Source organism: Dermacentor albipictus, chromosome 5 (genome assembly GCF_038994185.2).
Source record: "Dermacentor albipictus isolate Rhodes 1998 colony chromosome 5, USDA_Dalb.pri_finalv2, whole genome shotgun sequence".
NCBI classification, from domain to species: domain Eukaryota; kingdom Metazoa; phylum Arthropoda; class Arachnida; order Ixodida; family Ixodidae; genus Dermacentor; species Dermacentor albipictus.
In genome coordinates, this window is record NC_091825.1 from 160,177,559 (window position 1) to 160,202,612 (window position 25,054).

Below are 25,054 nucleotides of genomic sequence, written 5' to 3' on the forward strand. Positions count from 1 at the left end.
GCTACTGAAACAAAGGTTATAAATATATACTAGTGTCGGGGCTAATAAGTCTATTACAAATTTAAATGGTTGGATTTGAAAACCATCTTTATCCTTGGATTTGCTCGATCGGAGGTTCGAAAACACGAATATTATTTCAGATTCAGTAGTTGGAAACATAAATAAGGTTTCGTGAACGCTTGGTGCCGCACAGGCATAACCGACAAGGACATCTGGTGCGACACAAAGTGATTTTGTAATATTAATGAAAAACCTATTAAACTGGTTGGAAAGTTCCTTTCCGTACAGAACTTCGCCTTCTTTTTCAACGGAAGTAATAGGACGGCGTGACCGGAAGTTAAGCAAGCGATTTAATTGGTCCCATTGGTCTCGGGCACTGTTTCTCGAAGCGGGGTCAAAAAGATGGCTGAAATAGTCCAATTTCGCCCTCTTCAGTTTTAGGTTTAACTGATTACGGTATTTTTTATATGTGCCTAATTTTTCAAGGTCTCGAGATTTAATGAACTGCGTAAATAACTTGTCTTTTAATTTTATTTCACGAATTAGTTCTGCCGTTATCCATGGTGTTCTGTTTTTGCATTTTCTTGCGTGCCTCAGAGGAAAAGAAGTGTCGTAAATAGCTTTCAGTTTGGATAAAAAGGCATCGTAAGCTGTGTCAGGGTCATTTATCGATAGGACGTGTTCCCAGTCAGTGGTGGAAATCGCGTTCCGAAAGTTACTCAAGGTGTTCGGATCAATGCGGCGATACTTAAGATCATGCGGTTTAGGAGCGCTATGTGGTCTAGCGTTGTTAACGAAAAATCATAGTGGGGTGTGCCCATAATGCTCTGCCTTCTAAACGTCACTGTGGTGTGCAGCTTAAATTTCATTTTGGATGTTAACGTAGACGCCACGACTTCTGCCTTTGGTCCCTACGACGTGCTAAACATAAGTCAAACATAGTTGTCCTAAGCAACCCGCAGTGCGCTTAGCCAATGGACTCGTGGCAGCAGCTCGCAGCGGCCGTGGTATCTACGCCATGTAGCCAAGCGGAGCTTGATGTCAGCTATCGGCCAACAGCAGCCATCTGAGGGAATGATGAAATAAAGCATCCGGAAGAGATTGAGGACAAGGGCTTCTTTTAGAAAGAGATCATTTGAGAGGAAGGTTACTTTGCGATCTGCTTGCGAGCTCCACGCACTGCGTACAACAGCAAAACTTGACTTTTGGATCTAGAATGCTCACAGCAGTGTATGCTACCCGCGGACTATGTTATTTCACCAAGCCCAAGGGCTAGTTCAGGGCCCCTTTAAGTAAAATGGCAAACTTTCCCATTCTGACTTACTTTATTCTGTGGACAGTGGTTATTCATGTCTGACTGCATTCCTTTTCATACCATTTACCTGGGACATTGTAGAATTTGACAGGCGGCTGCAGGATCAGAGTGTTTCTGTCACTGTTGTGGCATTTCACCATGCAACAGTATCGGACACCTTGGATACTCGACCGCCAAACCATCATGAAACAACGACGATGCAAAGAGCAATTTTGATAGCTCACGGGCATTACGAGTGCCTTGCAGTACTGTCAACCTAATACATGGTGACACCGCTCTTCGCCATGGGAAGGAGTCGCACTGTCGTCTTTCGTGAAACTTGAAGTTGGGAGCCCTGTAAACTGGTGTTTGAGGCATTATGCATTGAAAAAAAAAGGTGATAACTGCATTTGTATCGCCTGTTGGTATCACACAGAAGAAAATTTAATATAGTAGAGGATGAGTAGCATGCATGCACGGTGAAAATGGCACATGTTTTATGGTTCTTGCTTGAGCGTCCTTTTGTGAAGGTAAGTTTCAGTTGTAGCTCAGTGTTTGTGGTATTTGTGTGCCCTCTTTGTGCCCTGTTTCTTTCACGTAGGTAAAAAGAATCAAGAATCTTGCAACCAACTAGCTCATTTAAGAGCACTACTTGAAGAAAGAGTCATGTCTCTGCTTTTCCACCACTGTGTTGGTGCCACCCACAGAAACAAAGATGACTTGGACTAGAGTCATCACTGACTAAAGTTTTCTTCTTTTTGAAAGGCGATTGCTCGTATGCATCTAGAAATGTTTACTTTAACTGATACCACAGAAAATGGCGCAAGATACTTGCTGCACATAATATTGTGCAAGCTGTTGTGTCTAATGGTGTTCCTGGTGCTCCTAATATAGCTGTGGGGCATCTGAAAAGCTTATTACATCTTGGAAAGGCCACTGGACAAAACCTTTGTTCTCTAAAGGAATGCAAGATCATAATGCAAATTAAGGTACTAAGATATTTTAATTTATAAAATGGGATATTGGTTCCTCTTGTCTCGACCTTGTAAACTAACTACTGGGTCATTCCATTTCAAGTGCACTAGGTGTTTTTTCGGCCATCTCCGATTCTACTGAAAAAAATCATCCTATGTTAAGTCACACTATTGAAGTGATTTCCTTCTGAAAATAAAATTGCTGATGCCATGAGGGCACCTTGAAAGTTACACACAGAAGGAAAACTATGTTGGGCAGAAAGAATTCTACAAAATTTTTGCTTTGACCTATTACTGCAAAATTTTTTTTTCTATATTCTACAGATGGCACTCTTTCATGACTATTGCAGTTTATTACATTATGTTCTAATTTACATTATTTTTAGTCATGAGAAAAAGTCAACAATTGCCGCATATTTTATATATTATACAGAGAGAACTAACTGTTCCATGAGGAATAATTTCACAGTTTCACAATTTCACTTTCGAGCACTATTTGTACCGCTATCAGTCATCACCTACTTATATATTCTATTGTACTCCAATCCCACTACACACCTAGGCAGGCTGCTTCTGGTATATATTATTGAGTTGTAAATTCAAACTCTTTCTCACTTTCATGGTGAAATTGACCAAACACAGTTGGATGACTTATTTTCTTTCTCCTGTATTGATTTAGCTAACGACTATTTTATCCGAACAATTAGTTCAGTTTATCATAAACATTTCCCACTTCAGGTTTTTAAAAAAACAGAATGTGCCTCATACCTTGGATGACTACAGAAATCCTAAAGATGCTGAAGGAAAAGGATAGGCTATTTCATGCATTCCTAGTTAACCGAAATCCAAATGCCTTGAGGATGTTTAAAAAATGTAGAAATTTGGTCATTAAGTTACAATGGCAAACAGAACAAAATCATTTTTTATTTATTTTTATTTACAGAATACTGCAAGCCCAAAAGATGGCCCAATCAGGAGGGGCAAAACTACATAAAAATATATCCAAGCAATGCATACAAATATTTAGCATATAACAAGATCATATACCTAGCAACAAAGAGGAGTAATAATAGTAAAAGCAGAAAAATGAAAAGAAAGAGACATAAGCTGTACAAATATTAGCAAACGGCAACATCAAGTGCAGGGCAATGAAGCGTAGCAACACAATGATATATAAAGTTGTTTATGCATTTGAAACACAACCAATTTGTCAAAAGCATGTCCCACACGCAGATACACAGACCAAAAGAAAGAAAAAAACAACAACATTTTACGAGGCCATTACTGCAGCCAACGAGACACAGGATTACTGAACACACGAAAAGAGATAAGTGTAGGTATAAATTCGCAGTACGTTAATGCCAGTGATGTTGAAGACTTATATGTTCTAAAAGATCAGCATTACATAACTGTGAAAAAGGTCGGCTGTTCCAATCTGTTATGGTGCGTAAAAAGAAAGAATATTTGAAAAGGTTAATTTGGTTGTTATAAGGTGTTAAAAATTCAGCATGATGATGCCATGTTCGACGTGCTGTTAGTGGTTCTAAGTAAGGATCTGGGTTTATAGACAAGAGATTATTCTTGAGTGAAATCAGAAATTTTAGTCTTTGTATTTTTCTTCGTAATTGTAGAGTCTGAATGTTATGCTGCGTCATTAGACTAGAGGGAGAGTCACTTGTACGATATTTGGAATAAGTGAACCTGACAGCTTTACGCTGTATCAATTCAAGAGCATCAACATTAGTTTTTGTATAGGGATTCCAGGCAATGCTGGCGTATTCGAGTTCAGGTCGAATTAGATATGTATAAGCCGTTAAGCTAGTTTTAGGAGGTGTATGTTTTAGCTTATGTCTGAGAAAGCAAAGTTTCCTGAACGAAGGGTTAGGTACATATTTTAGAGATGTGAGCACTCCAGCTGAGGTTGTTGGCTATTGTGATTTCCAAGTACTTGTACTCGCTGATTTCTACAAGCAGTTCAGAACCTAGTTTGTAGACAAACAAAAGTTTAATAATTTTCTTTTTGGTTATTGACATGTACACTGTTTTACTGGTATTTAATTCCATGCTCCATTGACGACACCACGAAAGAATGCTTTGGAGATTAGAATTAAGTACTAACTGATCTTCATGGCAGTTAATTTCATTATACAGTGCACAATCGTCTGCAAATAATCTCATTTGAATTGGGGATTTAATTTCATTTGTAATGTCATTAATGTATATCAAGAATAGTAAAGGGCCCAGTATGCTGCCCTGGGGCACTCCAGATGATACTGGAAGTTCGTTGGATGAGTTATCATTCATTGAAACAAACTGCATGCGGTTAGTCAGATAAGCAGCCACCCAATTCACTAAGTAGGTTGGAAAGTTAATTGATTCTAGTTTATAAATAAGTTTGCTATGTGATATGAGATTGAATGCCTTTCTAAAATCTAAAAATATTACATCAATTTGACCGGTCCTATCAAGAACACTAGCAACATTGTGGATAACTGTTGTTAATTGTGTTACAGTAGAAAAACCCTTGCGAAAACCGTGTTGGCAAGAAGAAAGTATGTTGTTATCCCCTACAAACTTATTAATTTCCTTAGCTATGAGATGTTCAAGTAGTTTGCAACACGATGAAGTTAGTGATATAGGACGATAACTTGTCACTAGTGTGGCGTCGCCTTTTTTCAGTACAGGTCGAACACGTGCTAAGAGCCAATCTCTAGGCAGGGTAGCTGAAGACAAGGACGCTTGAACTATATTAGCGAAATAAGGTGCTACTGCTTCGGCATACCTCCTATAAAAAACGTTGGGTATGTCATCTGCACCTGGGGAGGATTTAGTTTTAAGGTTGAGTAGCATTGAAACAACACCTGGTAATGACACAGTATCAGGCGCAGAGTTTCATGGCGTACAGTTATGAAGTGTAGTAGTATCAGGGTCGGAAAAAACACTGTGGAAGTATTGTGCTTTTAACTTATGATAATCCCCTCGTGTACAATATGACTAATTGCCTTGTTCTATTTTCTTAAAAAGGCTCAAAATTTTTTCAGTGCGAAGCGAATAAAATTTGGCAGTGTATGCTTGAAGTACTGATGCTTAGCATGCCCCAACTTTTGGTTTAAGTTGTTGTGATTTCTTGGATTGCACCATGTGAACCACATTGCTGTCTTAAGCGCTTAACTCTTCTTTTAAGGTGTAAGATTTCTCTAGTTATCCAGGGAGTGACTTTACATGTTCGTTTAGTTCTGCTCGGAATAAAATTGTTGAGGCAGGGATTAACAATTTTTTTAAATGTGTCCCAAAGTACAGTGATATCACGCCCTCGGAAATTGTCAAGGCATATTTCTAGGTAATCTAGAACCCTTTCATCAATTGGCTCGAGAGAAGTCTTTAATAGTAATTGTCTTGCTTTTCCTGACTTGACACGAGTTAAACGAGCTTGTGAAATACACGAGTTCATGGTCAGAAATTCCAGGTTCAACGGAGACAGAAAAATGTTTAATAGATCGACTTACAAAAACAAGATCAAGGACCAGTGCCGACGTGCCATGAACGCGTTTCGAATGTTTGACAACCTGTTGCAAGTTAAGACAAAGCATAATATTGCGTAGGTAGTTCATGTGCAAGTTAGACTCGGTGAAGGAAGGTGCATTCTTCAAATTAATGTATGGGAGAATAAAATCGCCTATAAGCAGCACATTATCACTTGTAAACGATGCAATATGTTTACAAACATCAACAAGAAATTGTGCAGGAGAGTCAGGGGCTTAATAAATGGCAAACAATAAAAATATTTTACCCCAGCAAGAAAGTTTCAATGTAACAGCTTCTAGGTTCCTGGTTTTACGTAAAAGAACAGCAGTTATATTTTTCTTTACCAAAATTGCTACCCCACCGCCCCTCGATGACCTATCGCGATGATAGGCCTGATCAGACGGAGGAAAAAGAACTGTGTCATCAATAGCGTCATGCAGGTACGTTTCGGTTAACACAACTACGTGGGGATTGTAACTCAAGATAACCGATTCAAGTTTCTCAGTTTTGTTAACAATGCTGCGAGCATTAATGTTTAGAACCTGTAATTCTTTGACTGCAACCGTAGTGCGTCAGTCATTCTTTGGAGTACCTTGATTACCACGAATTTGTGTTCTCGAGTTTTTTGTTCATCCCAAACAAACTTATTAACCACTCGCAGTCTGTCATTAGTTAAGCTGACTTTCATTCTCTGCTCCTTCTCAGCTTTTGCGCTCTTCCATAAAAGTCTTCGCTTACTCAGAGTACTTTGTGAATACTCATTCTGGACCGATATTCTGGTGCCTTTCAATTTGTAAACGTTTTTCAACACAAGCTGGTTTTCATTAAAAACCTGGAAATAAATTACGACCAGTCTTTGTTTGCCCGGCCTTCCAAGGCGATGAATTCTACCAACGGATTTACATTGAATGTCAAGCTTTGCAGCAAAAATTTTGTCGTGAACTTTATTTTTTAGGACTAATTCTGTCTCATCCAAACCTTCAGGAATACCGAAGACCGCCATGTTTGAACGTCTACTCCTATCTTCTAGGTCAGTTAATTTTGCTTCCAAAGATTTTGCTGTTTGTTCAAGGTCGTCGACACGCAAAGCTTTCTTTTTCCAACTTGGCAAACCTGGTTCCAAGATCAGCCACGAGTTTTTCCATGCTAGTCTGTTGTTTCCTAAGTGCTGTTACATCTGTTACCAGTTCATTTTGACCTGCCAATAGTTCCTTGAGCCTACAGCCTTGAGCATGGATTCAATGGAAGAGGTACTGTTGCCAGAGGGGCAGATATTTAAATCAATATCTCCTCACAGTATGAGCAAGCACACACAACACACATTTTCACCAATAGAGATGCGCTGTTCAGGACACGGCAAGACCACAAGACCACGATAATCGCTTTTAATTGTGCTATAGTAATCACTAACCTGCATGAATCAGAAGAATGACTTATAAATCCACATGCTTGTATACGGTCCGCTGTGCTCACTGAAATTGCGCAGCTGGGGTCGATGCTTTTTAAGGCACTGAGCTGCCATCACGTGACGACCAGGTAGCTCCTCTGATAGAGTATCTTGAGACAGAGAAGGGGCAGCATCACGAAGGCTGTGATGCAGCACCAGGGGCAGCGGTGAAGCAGTTGTGATTCGGGGGCACACCTGACAGCTCGAGAGATATGGCTTGTGCAGTCCCGCACTGGCTGTATGTAGTTGCAGAATTGATGCGGCCAGACCAATATTGCACACCTGCATGAAGCAGAAGAATGGCTTATAAATCCACATGCTTGTCGATGGTCCGCATTGCCCACTCTGTTATACCATGTTCAAGGGGGTCACAGATATCAAACAAATATGGGATAAGTTACGCTCATCGGTAACGCTCCAGGTAGAGTAATAAATAGTTTAGAAGAACTTTTTGACAATGAAGTTATTAAAGGCAAGAAGTTAGCCGACAAATTCAATGAATAGTTTACATCTGTAACTGAGAGCTCACATCAAGATAGCGCCTTTGATTACTTACCCGTGCCACTCAAGGAATCAATATTTATTTCCACAACTGATGAAAATCAAGTATTGATAGGATTTAAAAACTTTAAGATGAGTATTTACAATCTTTCCTTAAAAACTGGCACTTTCCCACATCATATGAAGAATGCTAAGGTGACAATAATATACAGAAGTGGTGATAAAAATATTCTCGGTAATTATCGGCCCATTTCAATTGTTGCCCTATGTTCCAAAGGACTTGAAAAAAATTATTCATCTTGTACTGTCAGAATTTTTTGACATTCTGTCATAAGATAATTGCAGTATAGATTTAGATCAGGTTTTTCAACAGAAAGTGTTCTACTGTTTCAAAAAGAATTGATCCTTAAAAATACCAGAGCAAGAAAATTCACGCTGACCATATTTCTAGATATGTCCAATGCCTTTGATAAGGTTATCCATGAAACACTAATAGGAAAGCTGCAGTGTCATGGAGTTTGTGGTGTTGCCCTCAATCTCATTCAAAACTACTTAGCAAACAGACGTCAATGTGTATAGATAGGTAGAGCTCTATCTTCTATACAACCTGTTAAATTCAGAGTGCCCCAAGGCAGCATATTGGGACCGCTTTTGTTTACTATATTTATGAATGACATTGCAAATGTTGACCCTTCAGCCCAATATGTAATCTATGCTGGTGGTACAAGTCTTTTCTTTTCCGGAACAAATATACATCACCTCATGAATTTAGCTAGCATAGCATTAGAAAAAATATGCATCTGGACACTTAGAAATTCTTTACAAATTAACTGTTCCAAAACTAAAGCTTTTTCTCTCTACATCCCTGCTTTATGAGCCCACCCATTCTTATAACCTCATGTTAAATAATAAAATTGAATTTTCCTCTAAGCAAAATCTTTAGGTGTTATTTTTCATGAATACATGAAATGGGACCACCATAAGGAATTTTTACAAAACAAAGTCTTGCAAGGTCTTGGGCGCACTTCGAAAATGTCAGCATGTATTGCTAGTTCCTCAAAAGCTTTTGATATTTCAGGCACTATTCTCATCTGCACTGTTATAAATTAATTTAGGGTAACGGAACAAAGCAATCCATAAATAATCTTAACCTACAAAAAAAAGGCCCTATGTTCTGTTGCAAACCTACCATTCAATGCACACACTTCTGAACTATTTGTTAAATACAATGTAATTAAATTAAACATGCTATATCAATACACTTTATTACTTTCCTCTAGAACTGATACTGTAAAAAATTGCGGTTATATACACAGTGTGGCTAACTTGCGGCTAAGTCCTTCTTTGCTCCTAAATCGATGCTCGGAACAATGGTATGTGCCATGGCTGCGCACAAACTATGGCTTTCAAGCTTCTAAGTTATTACTTGCTGAAGACATTAAATAATTTCAACATTTTTTATGAAAATGTTTGTACACTAACACTTCTGTTTTAAGCATGCCATGTTAAATATGTTTTTAGTCAAATTCATTTTTTGTAAAATAGTTTTCTGTGTGTATCATGTGTATTCTCATTTGACAGCGATGTTGAAATATATCTTTTTTTTACTGCCATGCTACCATAGTGAAACGGTGACGTAGGGCTGGTCAAGCTGTTTAATGCAGCTTTTTTACTCGTCCCAATCACTTATCTAAAACTTCATGTATGTGGTAAATTAAATAAATTCAAATGAACTGAAACGTGGGCCTATGTGTGTATACTAGATACTGTATTTACTCGATTCTAATGTGCCCTCGATTGTAAAGCACGCCCGTTCTTCCTCGACCATCTTCCTTGACCTATCTTCCTCGACAAAAAAAAAAATAAAAAAAAATAAAAAAGCACACTCAATTGTAACACACACGTGTTTGCCTTGACCTAAAGAAAGGAAAATTCCTTTACAGCACCACGCAACACATTTTTTCACACAGAAATACAACTTTCTCTCGTTTGAAAAAACAAGGATTTACTCCCAATCCACTGAAGTCGCAATAAATAAGAAAAGTCGCAGTTTCACCCGAAAGGTGAAGCATCGATTACGATAGCAAATAAGTAGACAGCTATATGAAAAGTAAGGGTAGTAGTTTTATTGGCCATATAAACTTTTAAACATTTACTTACTAGCTAAATTAACAAGCAAGGTGTCATGCTCGCGCAAGTAAACATGAACACGTCTCACTCAATGACCGCGAAAACTCTTTATCAAAACGCTGAAGCAAGGAAGTGCAATAGCAGAAGTGAGGGAATTGACCTTTGTGCGCCCTTTCGCTTCAACACGAGCTAAGCGACGAGAACACAGCGCAGTGTGCCTAGATGCGTAGACTCTTTTCTCTGTCGCAGATCGCTTTCAAGATAGGGGCCGCACGGCCGCGTCGTACGCAGCAGCCGCCGGTGTAGACCGCCTCTCCTATTTGTGCCAGTCCTGTACGCAAGTTTCGGGAACTCCGAACACCTGTGACACAGCCCGACTTCTGCCCGTCTCTGCACACGTGATCGCCTTCCTTTTAATTGCGGCATCGTGATGAACTCGGCATGTCTTTGCAATAGAGCAAACGCAGAAAATGGGAAGATGGACGTAGCACTAACCTTAGCCAAAGGAAGCATTGCCTAAGCACATGTACTGCTGCACATGGAGGAAGCTACGGCAGCTAGGCTCGAAGCGTGTATGAGGCGCCATTTTAAATTGCCAATGGCAATATGGTAACACAGATATAGGGTCGTACTCAATTCTAACGTGCATGCAATTTTTGGATCTGTTCTATTAAAAAAAAATTCACATTATGTTCGAGTAAATGCGGTAGTAAAAATACTCTGATAAGAAATGAAACCTTAACCTTCCGTTAATACCATGACGAAAATGGAAAGAATAACATTTGACCGAATTTGTGGCTCCGTTTTCACAATGTAGCGGTCAAAGTAAAAATATTACGTGATCAGCATTGTATAGCATGCTTTGCTGCCAATTTATTTAGAAAGTTCCAAAAGAGTAAGTTTTGCTTCAAGCCAGAAAAAAATGCTTAAACTGCACAATCACCAGGTTGTGCAGTGCATCTTCGTTTGCATTCACTGCATAACACGCTGGTCGTCATTCTAGTCCGGCTCGTTTCATGCGTTCCTTTCCTTTCTTTTTGAAGACGTCTTCTTTGGTGACTTCAAATTGATTTGAGGTTTGTGGGGTCTGGGTTTCTGGCCACTTTCGTCTCATAAATTAGATGATTTGAGGCATTTTAGTGCACATGGGACAGGAAGCAAGCATCAAAATGAAGCTTGGAATGAAAAAGACACACAGTGTTAGCGTAGAGCTATGTATGAAGAAGTCATTATGTTTATTTAGTACATTTACTCTTTTTCGCTCCAAGCTTCAATTTCACACCTGTTTCTTTGTCCTGCATGCACTAGAAATCCTCAGATCGTCTAATTTACATGACGAATGTGGCCAGAAATCTAGACCCCACGAACCTCAAATCGTTCTGAAGTCACCAAAGAAAACCTTGTCTTCAAAAAGAAAGAAAATGAACGCATGAAACGAGCCGGGCTAAAACGATGACTGACGCATGTAGTGAAGGCGAAACAAAGAGATGCCCTGTGCAACCTTATGATTCTGCAGTTAAAAAAATTTTTTTTTGTTTAAAACAAAATTTACTTTTTTTAAACTTTCTAATAAATTGGCAGCAAAGCGTACTATACAATGCTGATTAGGCCATATTTTGCTTGGACTGATACAGTGTGAAAATTGAGCCACAATATGATCAAAAGATCACTTTTTCCCCATTTTTGTCATATTAACATGCTTTTAGGTTTTAGGTTTAGTTTTTATTTCTTATTGTAGTATGTCTGTGATCTAGTATACACACATACCAGGCCCATACTGTGAATATATTCCTCATGGAACAAATAGTTTTTTCTCTATAAGATATTTAAGAATGGGGAAGTTGTCAACTTTTTTCTTGACAGAAGATAATGTAAATTAAAACAAAAAGCAATAAAGTACAATAGTCATAAAATAGTGCCGTCTGCCAAACATATAAAAAAATCTCAGTAATAGGTCATACCAGTAATATTGTGGAAATTTTTCTGCCCAATATGGTTTCCCTTGTGTGTGCAACCTTTAAAGCACCCTCATGGCATTAGAAAACTATTTAGAGCACAGCTGTTAGGCACCCGTCTCAGTGGCGAGTGTTGGCAGCGTAACCGAGCGAACGAACACAGCGAAAGATGAAAAAGTGAATGTGGAGCGCAGTGGGGAACGAAAGACATGAGGAGGAAAGTGTAGGAGGAGGGTGTGGCAAAGGGGCGAGAAGAAAAGCGAGGTGCAGCAATGATGGCTATGAGATGGCAGCTGCTGGTGTGAAACGAACCCATGTGTCACCCATGCTCTGGCTCTTGCGATCTCCAGATTAGCGAGGCATTTGTGGCACAGTTTGCTCTGTTTGCAACAAGCCACACGGGACAGATTGTCTGTACCAGCCAATATATTGTGAAATGAAAACATGTATAGAGCTTTGCTTAAATTTTGCATTAGGGAGTACCGTAGTCATCGGTGAATTTTTTAGAAAAAAATTGCTGGAATTACTTCCCATATTGAGGTAAAATGGTATGATTTTTTCAGCAGAATCGGAGATGGTCGGAAAAGCACCTAGTGCACTTGAGATGGAATGATGCTACCATATAATAAAAAAGTTGTTGGGTGTCATTTAATGAGGTTTGCTTAATAGCTTGTATACCTGTTGGCCAGTGTGCACTTGTGCGTGGTAACACTTTTCAGTAAGTGCCCCTACTTTGTTGCATTGTGTTAGCTCATCTTTTCACAGGTGTTCTGGGACTTGCGCCTTTTTTTTTAGAACATGTTTGCAAACCCGGATGCCTTAGTGACCTGGCAGGCTGCTGTTTGTGGGGCTATATCAGGTATGTTATGTCAGTTTCTGTGAAACTACACTGACTTCCTGAATTCACTGACCCACCTTGAAAAAGTTAACATGGAAAGTTTGGACATTCTGCTGGAAATTTAGTTTGGACGTTCTGCAGCTTTCATACATTTATTTCACATTATGATAGTGTTCTTTAGTCTGCATCATAAGATAATGTTTGGGCTTAACACTTTCGTGATTGATCTGTAAGAAATTATGCAGAAACCATTGAACATAATTGTCAAAACAAGAAAATGCATTATGCAGACCACAGAAACCAAGTAGAAAGGTTAGCAGTACTTCCAAAGTACGCTGCTGAGATCAATAATGGTGTTTGATTACAATGGCACAAATTATTATTAACATCTTTTAGTAGATGGGATGACAGTGTAAATACGATGAAAATGGTTTAGGCACGACGATGAAGGCAGTATGACAACAAAATCTCGACCATGTGATGACTGGCCTCGGAACAGTATAATTGTGACAGTGTGACAATGATGGTATGACAATGGCTGCACATCGGCACTTCCCTCTTCTCTGGTTTACTACACAAAATTTGGGTACGTTTCTGACCATTCACTTTAAAATGGTGCATAGTGTCAGTCAGTCTTAGTGAAACTATGATGATGATAAGATGAAACCATGCTGGATCTTGACAAGAGATGCACAGCTATCTATGGCGATGAACGCGCCCCGCAGTCTTGAGCCCATGCAGTGAAGAGACGTGACACAGCACCACTACCGAGCATAGCACCTAAACATTCAAATGCCCTAAAGGTTTCATGCAACAGCATGTCTGTTTGAAGGAGCTAGTATGCCTTAGGCACCGAACGTGGTTCGTGACTTGGATAACTCGTCTGCTGCCTTTTCACTCAGGCAAATACCCAGCCAGCACCCAGCATTCACAGTAGCCAAAAAAAGCTATTTTCTTTAAAATGAAATTTGGGAAAATGGGCTTGAAAAGCCAGGTGTTCAAGGGAAGTGAACTAATTTCACCACTTGTTACATGCCACAGTGGCTGTGGCACTCTGTTGCTGAGCACGAGGGCCAGGGTTCAATTCCCAGCCACATCTGCTGCATTCCAATGGTCGTGGAATGCAAAAACACTGTTATACAGTCGACTTCCATTAATTCGACATTCGTGGGATCGAATAAATCAGTCGAATTACCTTGTGGGTCGAACGAATCAAGATGCAGAAAAAGCAGCACACACACACACTGCTCATTCACAAGGCAATATTTGCTCGATACTACTAGCATACTCCCAAATCAGAGGCGCACTCACTTTCTTTATATCCAAAGTGGAAAAATAATGTATAGATAGCATGAAAGCTCCTAGACAAAGTAAACATCAAACGCACCTGATTTTTTAGCAAAAAGAATTGTGGACCGGTCTAGTACGTATTGCACAGTTGTGCCCGGTTTTCTATTGTCAGCTTCGCCGTAATACAGTCGTGTTATGCGGAAAAGCATACAAGCGCCATGAACACATTCTTTTTTAAAATTCAGTTTGCTTGGGAAAAAAAGAGACAAGTGCAAGTAACAGCTACCACTATTGCTTGAAAATCTTGCTAGGACAGGCAGAAAATACTTAGGGGACAGTGAATGCATTGAAAACGTCATGGACCATAGAAAAAGGCATTTTCTATGGTCAGTGACGTTTTCAATGCATTCACTGTCCCTAAGCGCTTCCAAGACAGATGCAGCTAGTAAAAGGGGTAGTCAAGTTTAATTTATCCAGTGAAGGCCAATTTTAGGATTGAAATAACGAAAGTTTGGGCCCACAGAAATGCATGGGCGCCACCCAGGACCTGCAGTCAGGATCGAGTTGATTGAAAGGGCTAATTATCTGCTGCACTGAGCTTTGCAGGGAGAATAAAAAACTCTAGATGGTAAAAGTTGATCTGGGAACATTCGTTACAATACCTTTCATAGTCTCATGTGTTTCCTTGAGACATCAAACCTCATCATTCAACAACTTTTATGGCAGGAGGCAATGTCACTGTCAGGTAGTATAGGATAACTTATCTCTTTTACAGGTGGTATTGCAGGAGGACTGACCACTCCTCTTGATGTTGCTAAGACAAGAATCATATTGGCTGAGGTAGGTTGTCTGCATTTATTACCACATCACTTTTGCTGCCTTTTTTTGTAGAGTATTGTCTCTTAATGGGGTTACCTTTTATTTCGATGAGACGTTTGCTCAGTCCCTGAAGCTTGTGTATATTCTGTTAGACTTGCCCCACTGTGCTTTCCTGACATGCTAAACCATAGTGTGCAAGAAGCAGTCACATGCAGTCGCCATCTATCTTCTCCTCACAGTCACTCACTCAAGTACAATTCTTACTCGCTGACTAGTGCATGTTAAAGTATACCTGGAAATACCTCCTTCAGGCAACAGTCAATTGTCTCTGTTGAAAATTTATTTTAATGCATTTATTCCATCTGTGGCATTAATAGATGTACTGGGTGACTACCAAACTTCAGGCAAGGTTTAAAAAATGGCATGCCTTAACGCAATTGAGAATAACAGTATATCATTTGTTGTTGTCTTGTGTTACATAAACAATTTTTCAAAGTGCGAATATTGAACTATTTAAACTTCATTTGGCAGCATTTTGAATATTTATGGCATTAGTTTGACCGGAAAGGTTGTGGAGTGGGCTCAGAAACATCCTATAAAGCTGTTTCCAAGATGTTACTTTTTACGTGGTTCAATTCTCTGAGCTTCTGAGAAAGCTCGCTGCCATCGCCACCTCATATGCCTTCGTGTAAGAAGTAACAAGTGTTCTCTCTGTAAAATAACATAGTGGGCAACCTCCTGTATTTTTGTAACACCCACCCCTTATGTAATACCCTGCAAGGGGTCTTTAAGGTAATAAAATAAAAAAAACGACAAAAAAAGAAGACTTTATGTAAGCTTGCATGTGTGGCTTGCAGTGGGCTCAACTGTGTTTTTAAAAGGACACTAAAGGCAAGTACTGAGTCAACCTAGACTGTTTGAATACCATTCCAGAAACCTCGCAACATTTGTTTCGAGCCAAGGAAAGACTTAGTTTACGAGAAAATTGCATCCGAAGGGTCGAATGCCTTTTTCAAAATTCAGATCTCCCGCTACCCTACCGGGGGAGTGGTGACATCGTACACGCCATCACCTTCCTTTTCTGCCGCCGGTGGGCAAAACCCCGCCTGACAGACGGCGCTACCGAGCTGAGACAGAGTGGTCGATTCGCCGCTGCAGCTGCTTTTTCCATTTGGGCATTCTGCAGCATCACATGGAAGTTGAATTCTCTGCTACTTGCAGTTTATGTGTTTCATGAGCCAACAAAACCAGCGCAGCACTATGTGATAACGAAAATAGTGAAACTCGAAAGCAGCGGCGGTGCAGAGCCAAGCAACAATGAAACCTTTCGACTGCCCGCATTGTTGTCAAGGGTAATTTTAATAAGTATTTTTTTTCCATAACATGAAATAGAACTGGACAAGTAGCATTTTATTTTGTCTTATAATACAATACAATGTTTTTTTTTTTCAATGAATGGCTGAGTACTAGAGACAGAATTTAATTGAGGAGTGCTTTCATAATTGGGCCAGTGCTTGAATGTCCCGGGGGAGTCTCTAACCATATCCTGCATTTACCTTAATTTCTTGATTATTAAGGCACTGTTCATGATAATGTTGACGCCTTAGAGATTCTCGAGCATTAATCTATCACTTTAGCTTGACTTAATATTTGCCTTTAGTATCCCTTTAAAGAATGAAGCCTACATGCCTATTGTTAAAGAAGCCAATAAGTGCATTTCAATCTGCTTTCAGCCCTGGCCTATTGCTTATAATTTTGGACCATGGCACATTTTCATTTTCACAATGAATGTGTTGATGTGCTGCCTTCGAAAGTTGTGGCCAAATGCGTCAATTTGCTGTGGACATGCAGCCTTCATTCTCTTTGAGGGCATGACAAACCAAATGCGCACACGCTATTACTCGTTTTAAGCTTTCTTGAGCGCACAAGAAGAACCACTTAAAAAAATCATCAGATACACAACTTCAGTGGGTGTTTCTCAGCATTCTCTACAAGTTTTGCAATCCAACTATGTCCTAAAACAATTATGTAAATTTTACAAAATAGTTTATTTCATCAACAGATATGAAATTCATGTGGGAATGCTAAAAAAATGTGAAGTTGTAGATGAGCAAAATAATTTTTATCACCCGACCTTACCTGCCCATAGCGGATGAGGCACACTTTTATACAAAAACTCTAAAGCAGCACTACAAAGACCTCCGCCATTCATTACAGACTCTTCCGCCAACCACACCCTTTCCTCTCCACTGCCGAAATACACACCCTCAGGGCCATCCTACTCAACACTTTGATCATGCCAGCACACCGATACCTTTATCGTTACTGCTCCGACCCTTTGTGTCCCAACTGCCCCTCTACCTATGCAAACGCAGAACACATCCTTCTCTCTTGCCCCACAGCCCTACAACCCCATCCCTACCCTAACCCCCACCTCCCCACTGGTGGGTGTGCTTGGCGTCGGCAGCCTTCGCCAACCAGCTGGCCATGGTCCTCCTGGCGGAGGAATATCCACAGGTCTTAGTCTGGCCTGGAATAAAGTCTTTTCTTCCTTTCTTGTATGCAGTATATTTGGAAAAACACACAGCAGTTTCAGAATTTTTGTGTCATATAAATTATTATTTTTATAAACAGCAACACATGAGAACTTTTATTATGCAACATATTGCCGCTACCAGCAGCCGTCCGGATGTCCATAGACTGGCACATTTTTCCGACAAAAAATTAGGTTAGCTTCAGAAATGGACCCAAAGTTAGGAAATGCAAACTGCTTGACTTACAAAAAAAAAATGGAAGAGGATACACAAAAAAGGCTTAAATGCAATATTTCTAACGCTCCCTATTCTGTGCATTAAACAGTTTTGCAGCAAAAAGTCTAATACAGTGTAGTGATAATCTGTATGCAATGTACCTCTAACATAGTTCTTGTTAGTGCCTGTTGATTATTTTTGGCATTACTAGTCTGAGAAGAACTTTTTTAGACTACAGTAGGAGAACAAAAAAATTTTAATTTTGCTTGTGCATGGCTGTGCAACATTGAATTGGAACATGCACCACATTGCCCAAACACTCGCAAGCACATTGCACCACTGATTTTGAGGGACAATGCATATAGATAACGTGATAAAGCTTTTCTTGTTACACCTTTGTTCTGCAAAGTTTTTGCTTGTGATTGTACAGTTGTAGATAAATGGCCTGAAGTGTCTATTAGGTCATTACCTTCAGAGGCATTTCAGAATGAGAATGAGTGCAGTTCTTGTCTGACATGACAAACATAGATGTAATTATCAGACAGAACTAAGTAAATCTGAAATGGGGTTCTCCATCCTTTATTTTTCACGAATAGTCTATTACTATGTAATAATAACTTAAAATGCAATATCTGAGACATTATCCAAGACAGTGAAGTGAATTTTGTTTTCTCGGTAGCTCAAAATATTTTTGGTAGTAAAAAATGTCAAATGCTTAGCAAGAACTACATACTTGGAAAGACAGTCTGGATGTGCATGCATGTTTGGCCAGTGACATGTCTTGGCTGTCCCACAGTGGGCAAGTGAATGTGTGTAATCTCTTGTCATTATACTGATCGTATGGTATGGTTGGATATTAATAATGGGGCACAATGTGTTTGTAATTTAGCATTGTCCACATGCTATGTATCAGCGCTGCAAGCTGCTGACAGGCCATCAAGATCAACAGGAGACCCTTTGCTGGCCTGTCATGTAAGCTTGAGCTTCTTTCACACAGGCACGACTGAATTTTCCTGTATTAGCTTGCCTCAACTGGCTGACATGGTGGTTCAGTAGCTGAGCACTAACTCAGGCTCAATTTCCGACTACACTCTTAGACAAATGTACACCAGACAAATGTACACCCTTTGGGGTGTATATTTGCCGCACAACAATAATCATCATCTGCCTTGCTTACATTTCCTTGAAAATGGCATGCTCGCTACTTTCCTGCCGAGAACGCTCTGTCATGCTGATAACACGCATGCGGTTCGTGACTTGGAAGTACCGGGCTCGCAGCGTTAAAGGAAGGAAATGCGGTCAAGACAGATGACGATTATTGTTGTGTGGCAAGATATGACCCAGAGGGTGTCATTTTGTTTAAGTGTGTATGGCGTCTAAATAGCGATGTAGGTGGAGAACAGAAGTGTCCAAGTGCTGTGCCTTGGGTTCAAAGTTAAGAACAGCTGATGGTCTAGATATTTTGGGGTTCTCCAACACAGCATGTCTCCTATCTCCCGTGTTGCCTTGAAGCAATTTTGAACCTCGTCAATTGCAATTTAATCAGCTTGGTTAAACTTTCCTTCTACTGCATTGTGACATGAAAGTACTCATGCTATTACTTTCTTGGAAGATCGATAGAAACACTACCAGATCAATTTTCCTCCAGGCCTCCATGGAGTGCTGTTATCTGCTTTGATTATCAGATACTACTTTGCGGTATTGTGGCTAGTAGAAAAAGCTCGAAAATTTTAGCATCATCGAATAGTTTATGTATTACTAGTGCTGTCAATTGAAGCACACTTTGCAGCTTTTGAAGTGCGTATATCTACAACACATATCCTTGAACATTTGTGAGCGTGTCTACATTGCATCGGTACCCAGGAATATGCATCCTGAATGCAACAGTTGATGCACTCTCGTGGGAGAATTACAAAAGAAGTGCGCCAATTCTCATGATGCGCGGTGCACACACATGGCCAGGTATGAGGACTGAGATGCCCACGTCGTCAGCTGTGATGGACTGCACCCTCCATGAGATTGCTGCAGCAACGATACAGTGCATCAACACCACAGGAGCTAGAGAGGCAGCCGGAGCCACAGCCATGGCCATGGACCCTCAAAAAACACACATCACAATAATCATGGACTCACACAAGGCATGTCATAACTACGCAGCTGGTAGGATTTCCTGAACAGCAATCGCCATGTTAAGAACATCTACCCTCCCTGAAACGGCCACAACAGTATGGACACCCGGACACGATTCTCTCGCCGGGAATCCGAGGGCCTATGCCTCGGCTCGAGCACACACTCACCGAGCATCACAGTGTGACAATCGTGACAAGGAGAATTTGGAACTAGTTTGCAAAACAATTTCATGCCATACTTCAACACAACAGACTACAGTGCAGGAAGTACCCCCACTGCACGACTCCCTTGCCCGCTGAAGCAGTTTCGTGGAGGCAGCTACAGACAAACACCTTTCCGCACCACACACTATATCACGCCATGTACCTCGCGCTATACCTACACAATGCCCAGATTGCAATGGCTCGGCCACGCTCCACCATGCCACTCGAGCGTGCCAGTTCATGAGTGCCAACCCTGTAATCCTGCACCCATCCACACGGCAGTGGGAAGCTTCGCTGTATAGTGTCAGCTCCTGGGACCAGCTCGATCTAGTCGTAAGAGCACGCTGGGCAGCTGCGGCTCATGGGGTCCTGGGCTGAGGACTCTACCCACGCTCAGGGCCTGTCAAAGGACCCTGCAGTTCCTCTTTATTTTAATAAAGGTTTCTTTTCTCTCTCTCTCTACAGTTAAGGTGTTTGTAACATTAGTGAGGTACTGGTCCTGGCAATGATTTGTTCCCTAAGTGAGCCTGGTAGACAAAGCTTACTAGTCACTAACTGTGCATATATCTTTAATTGTTGCTAGTCCCTATGATTTTTTGCTCAAGCATGGGGCAGCTAGACAACATATCAAGGATAACTTCAGAAGTAGCCTCATAGGAAGCTGAAATACAGTTGCTGCTTAGCTGGTTGCAGCACTATTACATTTGTGCTCTTTCCCTAAAGTAATGTTTAAAACTTGTAAAGCTAACCACTTTAGGCCACAATCACTCATGAAGGGGCACTTGAGTAGGATTTCGGTCAGCAAGATTTTTTCGCTTCATGTCAATGTAGTGCAAGTTCAGTTTCAAGTTTATTGATCTATTTTATGTTACGAAAAGCTGCTTGAAAAAGTTGTGAATGGAAATTGCAAAGTAAAACTGCTAAGGCGGGTACCTCCTCTAAAACAAGTGTACAAGATTGTATGCAGCAAAAAATAGAAGACTTGGAAGATACAAAGTCAATACTTAACAGTGGCTGTAGACTTCAAGCACATCACCAAAGCCACAAAATAGTATGAAGGTATTCAAACGGAAGAAAGGGCATAGTATAACATAAGGCATAATGTGTGTAGTTTAAAAACGAACTTTAGCAACCATAACTTTAGGGAATTATGTAATAAACTTAGATTATCACATGATTTATGATAGTTGAGAGCAAGTTTCAAATGAATGTTGCAGTGAAAATGCCGATAAAGCTCTATTAATCAATGTTCACTGTGCATTAAAGTAGGTTCGCTTGTTGAGAAAAACCTCGAGATTTTTCTTTGTGAGAAGTGGTATGTAGAAACTGTCAATAGGCAAAAATCTGTGTTGCCAGTGTTGAACATGGACAGACCACATTTTGTTTAAACGAGTCTTCACTAGTTTTTCATGTAAACTTTGCTGCTGGTGCATGTGCTAGCCATGTTTACGGCATTATCAAAACAGCTTCTATTTCATAAATTTTTGTCATTGCTCATACCCCATAAACTCTCTGCAGCGAACGAGCCACCTAGCTGATGGGAGCATGTATGCTGCACTGAAGACTGTATGGCATGAGAAAGGGTTACCAGGGTAACTAACATTACCTGCTGATGCTTGTCTCATGAATAATTTCTTATTTTTGTTAGAATGGATTTTGCATTGTTGGTGCAAAGAGCCTGCCTTAAAGGGCCCCTAAGCCACTCTGAGGTCGACATTTTTTTATAACATGAGTTTCATGTAATTTGAACCATACTTCAAAAATAAACTGGTGCACCTGAGTTACTCAGACTACATTTAGAAATAGTAGTTAGCTAATTAGCTATGCATAATTATGCAGAAATAATATTTTTTGGGGGGCATAAGCCACATCTTTAAAGGTTGTAGAGTGGACTCGGAGGCACTCACGGAAGTTGTTTCCGTCATGTTAGCTCTGATGTGGTTCTTTTTTCTGGGCTCTGAAGAATGCCCATCAAGTATGAAAAAATGGTGTAACTGTGCTTTTGTGTGTCTGGATAGCAGTGCTCTCAATCATGTTTTAACAGAATTAAACGTGCATGCACGTTGTAAAAGAAAGACGGTATTGGCCATGTCGTCCAGCGTATATGAGAACATTTATTCCAGAGAATGTTATCCACTGTGGTCCTAAATGACAAGAGGTAAGCACACACTGAACGTGGATTCAAACACTTGTTGGCTTCATGTTTAAGATGTGCATGTAGCTTTTGTTCTTATAAAAACACGATTGAGAGCACTGTCATCCAGATGCACAATAGTGCAACTACATCACTTCATTTCTGGCAGGCTTTCTTTATACTCCGTAAAAGATAAGCATGCAAGGACTGTCTTGGAAGTAACTTTATTCAGTGTTTCAGAGCACACTTCAGAAGTTTTTGAATATGCCGTAAGCCCTATAATGGGTATTTAATACAGTGAATAATTAAACTTAACCAATTAGCTAACTACTTACACTTAAAAGATAGTCTTATGACGACTTTGAAGAATATATTATTGGTCTCATTCATATGAAGGGTACCGTTCCATCATTAATAAAGTTTGGTTCAAGTTAAGTGAAACGTCCTGTATAGTGGCAGCTGTGTACCAGTTTACAATGAACATGCAGTCGCCAGAGTTTTTTTAAATGATGTCATAATATAGCAAAGTTACAAGTGTATGATGCATAACTACGCAGCTGCAGTGTGTTCTCTCCTTGCCTTCGCTACACTTCACACGATCGCTCTCCTTTTTGTACGTCTCCGTATTCCGCTCACCAACTTTGTGCACTGCTGCAAAAGCCATGGGCTGCATAAGGCAACCAGAGAGAAAAGCCAGAAGATTCCAGAGCAAAATATTCATTTATAGCTGTGCAAACTTCAACTTCACCTTCTTTCTTTCTTTTGCTTTTTTCTTTCTTGCAGCGTCAGCTTTTATACATGAGTCATCGAAGGTTCCAGAATAATTGCTGGTGCCTGCGTGTCTTCCAGAAAGTACTACACAATTTGCGTCGCACATACAATCAGATAACACAAGATTTGCTGACAACAGACAACAGATAGAACCATCAATAACATTCAAGAAACTTCTGATACATGCAGGTGCGTCCTGTGCTGAGCGATAACATCTGTTAGACGGTAAAATGTGGTCACCCGTTGAAAGATGAACAGTACATGTGTCAATACCCCCTGCTTGAATAGCATCATCCCAATGCTGCAAACAACAAGAACACCCATAGTGAAGACACAACAAAATAACAAAGTTCGTCAGCGGGTATAAAAGGGCTTAAGATTCACCATGGGAACTACTTTAGATTGTGTGCAGCGCCGCTGTAATTGCGAAGTACTGTCTGGCCTGACCACATAGTCCAGCGTGCCAATACGTCAGATGATCTTGTAGGGTCTTAAATAGCATCGCAATAGTTTCTCGCCGAGTCCTCGTCAGCATATCGAGGCACAGATTCAAACAGTCACCACGCTGGTATTCCATGTAATGTAGCGTCGTCGAAGATTGTAGTGCCAGAGGTTGGTCCTCTGCTGGTTGTAGACGCGCATGTGGGTGAGCTGTCAGGCATTTTCGGCGCGCTGGAGATAGGAATTGACGTCGACCTATCCTTCGTCTCTGACCTGTGGCAGCATGGCGGCAAGAGTTGTCGGATTCCTTTCGTAAACCAGCTTAAACGGTGTGATTTGTGTACTTTCTTGCACTGCTGTATTGTAAGCAGATGTGACAAACGAAAGCATGGCATCCCATGTCTTGTGTTCGACATTGACGTGCATCACTAACACGTCGGCGATGTGATGTGATAACTTTATTTGGAATCCGGCGATCGGCAGGCCCAGGCCTGGGGCCGCCTAGATGGCCACTGGGAGCTGCTGCTCCCGTGTGGCTTCCTTGGCTCGCTGGATGGCCCAAAGTTCGTCTTAGAGTTCTGAGCTGAGCAGCACGGCCGACCACCACGCCCATAGTTTTTCGGGGGGGACTGCCATTTTATCTTGGTATATTTCACATCCCCACAACATGTGTTTGTGGCGACACACTCTGCGCATATTTCTGCGCACCTTCCCTCTTATCATCTGGCCAAGCATACCACAGCTGCACGCTGGATTGCATGGTCGATAAAGTATTGCGCAACCGCCATGTCACCCGAGGTATGCGTCACCGACGGTGGCTATAAAAACAGGCTGCCGGGCTGAGAAAAGCCACCTTCTACCATCCGCTACCGTGACGAACGTAGCGTTGGTATGCCCGTCCGCTGACATCGTTTGCCGAATAAAGAAGCGTTACGCTTTTATGTTGGGATTCATCCTTCGCTAGGTGCGACATCCCCACATCTGGTGACCCGGACGTGATCTGGCCTGAAGCCATCCCAGCCGTCACCCTAGGTCTTCGCGCCACTTTTAAGCCCGACATTCAGGCTACACCCGCAGAGCTCGTCTACGGGGAACCTCTCCGCCTCCCAGGCGAATTTCTCGCTGCACCGCCATCCACCACCGCGACGTCAGATCCCACCGATTTCATCGCCCGGCTCCGACGCACTATCGCTACCCTCCGCCCGTCACCTGCAGCTCACCACTGTAAGACCGCGCCCTTCGTCTTCAAGGATCTGGCAACGTGCTCGCACACTTTTCTTCGTGACGACACCGTCCGCCGGCCTTTACAGCCACCTTACAGCGGACCCTACCCAGTTATCCGTCGTGACGACAAAACCTTCACCCTGCGCATTAAAGGGAACGCCATCCGCGTCTCTATCGACCGGCTGAAGCCGGCCTACACCGATTCCGCCGAACCAGCGAATACCAGCACACCCACAGACGTCCATCCACGACCGCCGACATCGCAGCCTGCTTCCGTCACTACGCGCAGCGGACGTCGCGTACGCTGCCCAGATTTTTTCAAGCCCTGAGGGCTCTCCACTCCGCGGGGGGGTGATGTGGCGACACACTCTGCGCATATTTCTGCGCACCTTCCCTCTTATCATCTGGCCAAGCATACCACAGCTGCACACTGGATTGCATGGTCGATAAAGTATTCCGCAACCGCCATGTCACCCGAGGTATTCGTCACCGATGGTGGCTATAAAAACAGGCTGCCGGGCTGAGAAAAGCCACCTTCTACCATCCGCTACCGTGACGAACGTAGCGTTGGTATGCCCGTCCGCTGACATCATTTGCCGAATAAAGAAGCGTTACGCTTTTATGTTGC

General features: G+C 41.3%; 1 protein-coding gene across 3 annotated transcripts in view; it reads left to right on the forward strand.

The window, feature by feature from the left end:
* LOC135916341 (mitochondrial S-adenosylmethionine carrier protein-like) overlaps nt 1-25,054 on the forward strand; it is a 59,013-nt gene that overhangs the window by 30,431 nt on the left and 3,528 nt on the right. For 2 of the 3 annotated variants that reach the window (XM_065449679.1, XM_065449680.1), the window contains exons 6-8: nt 12,622-12,685; nt 14,730-14,794; nt 21,375-21,448. In XM_065449679.1, coding sequence (XP_065305751.1) covers nt 12,622-12,685; nt 14,730-14,794; nt 21,375-21,448 — 203 coding nt within the window. Of the gene's footprint in view, nt 1-12,621; nt 12,686-14,729; nt 14,795-17,175; nt 17,419-21,374; nt 21,449-25,054 lie in introns of those variants that run through there. The other variant, XM_065449682.1, reaches the window with a different exon arrangement.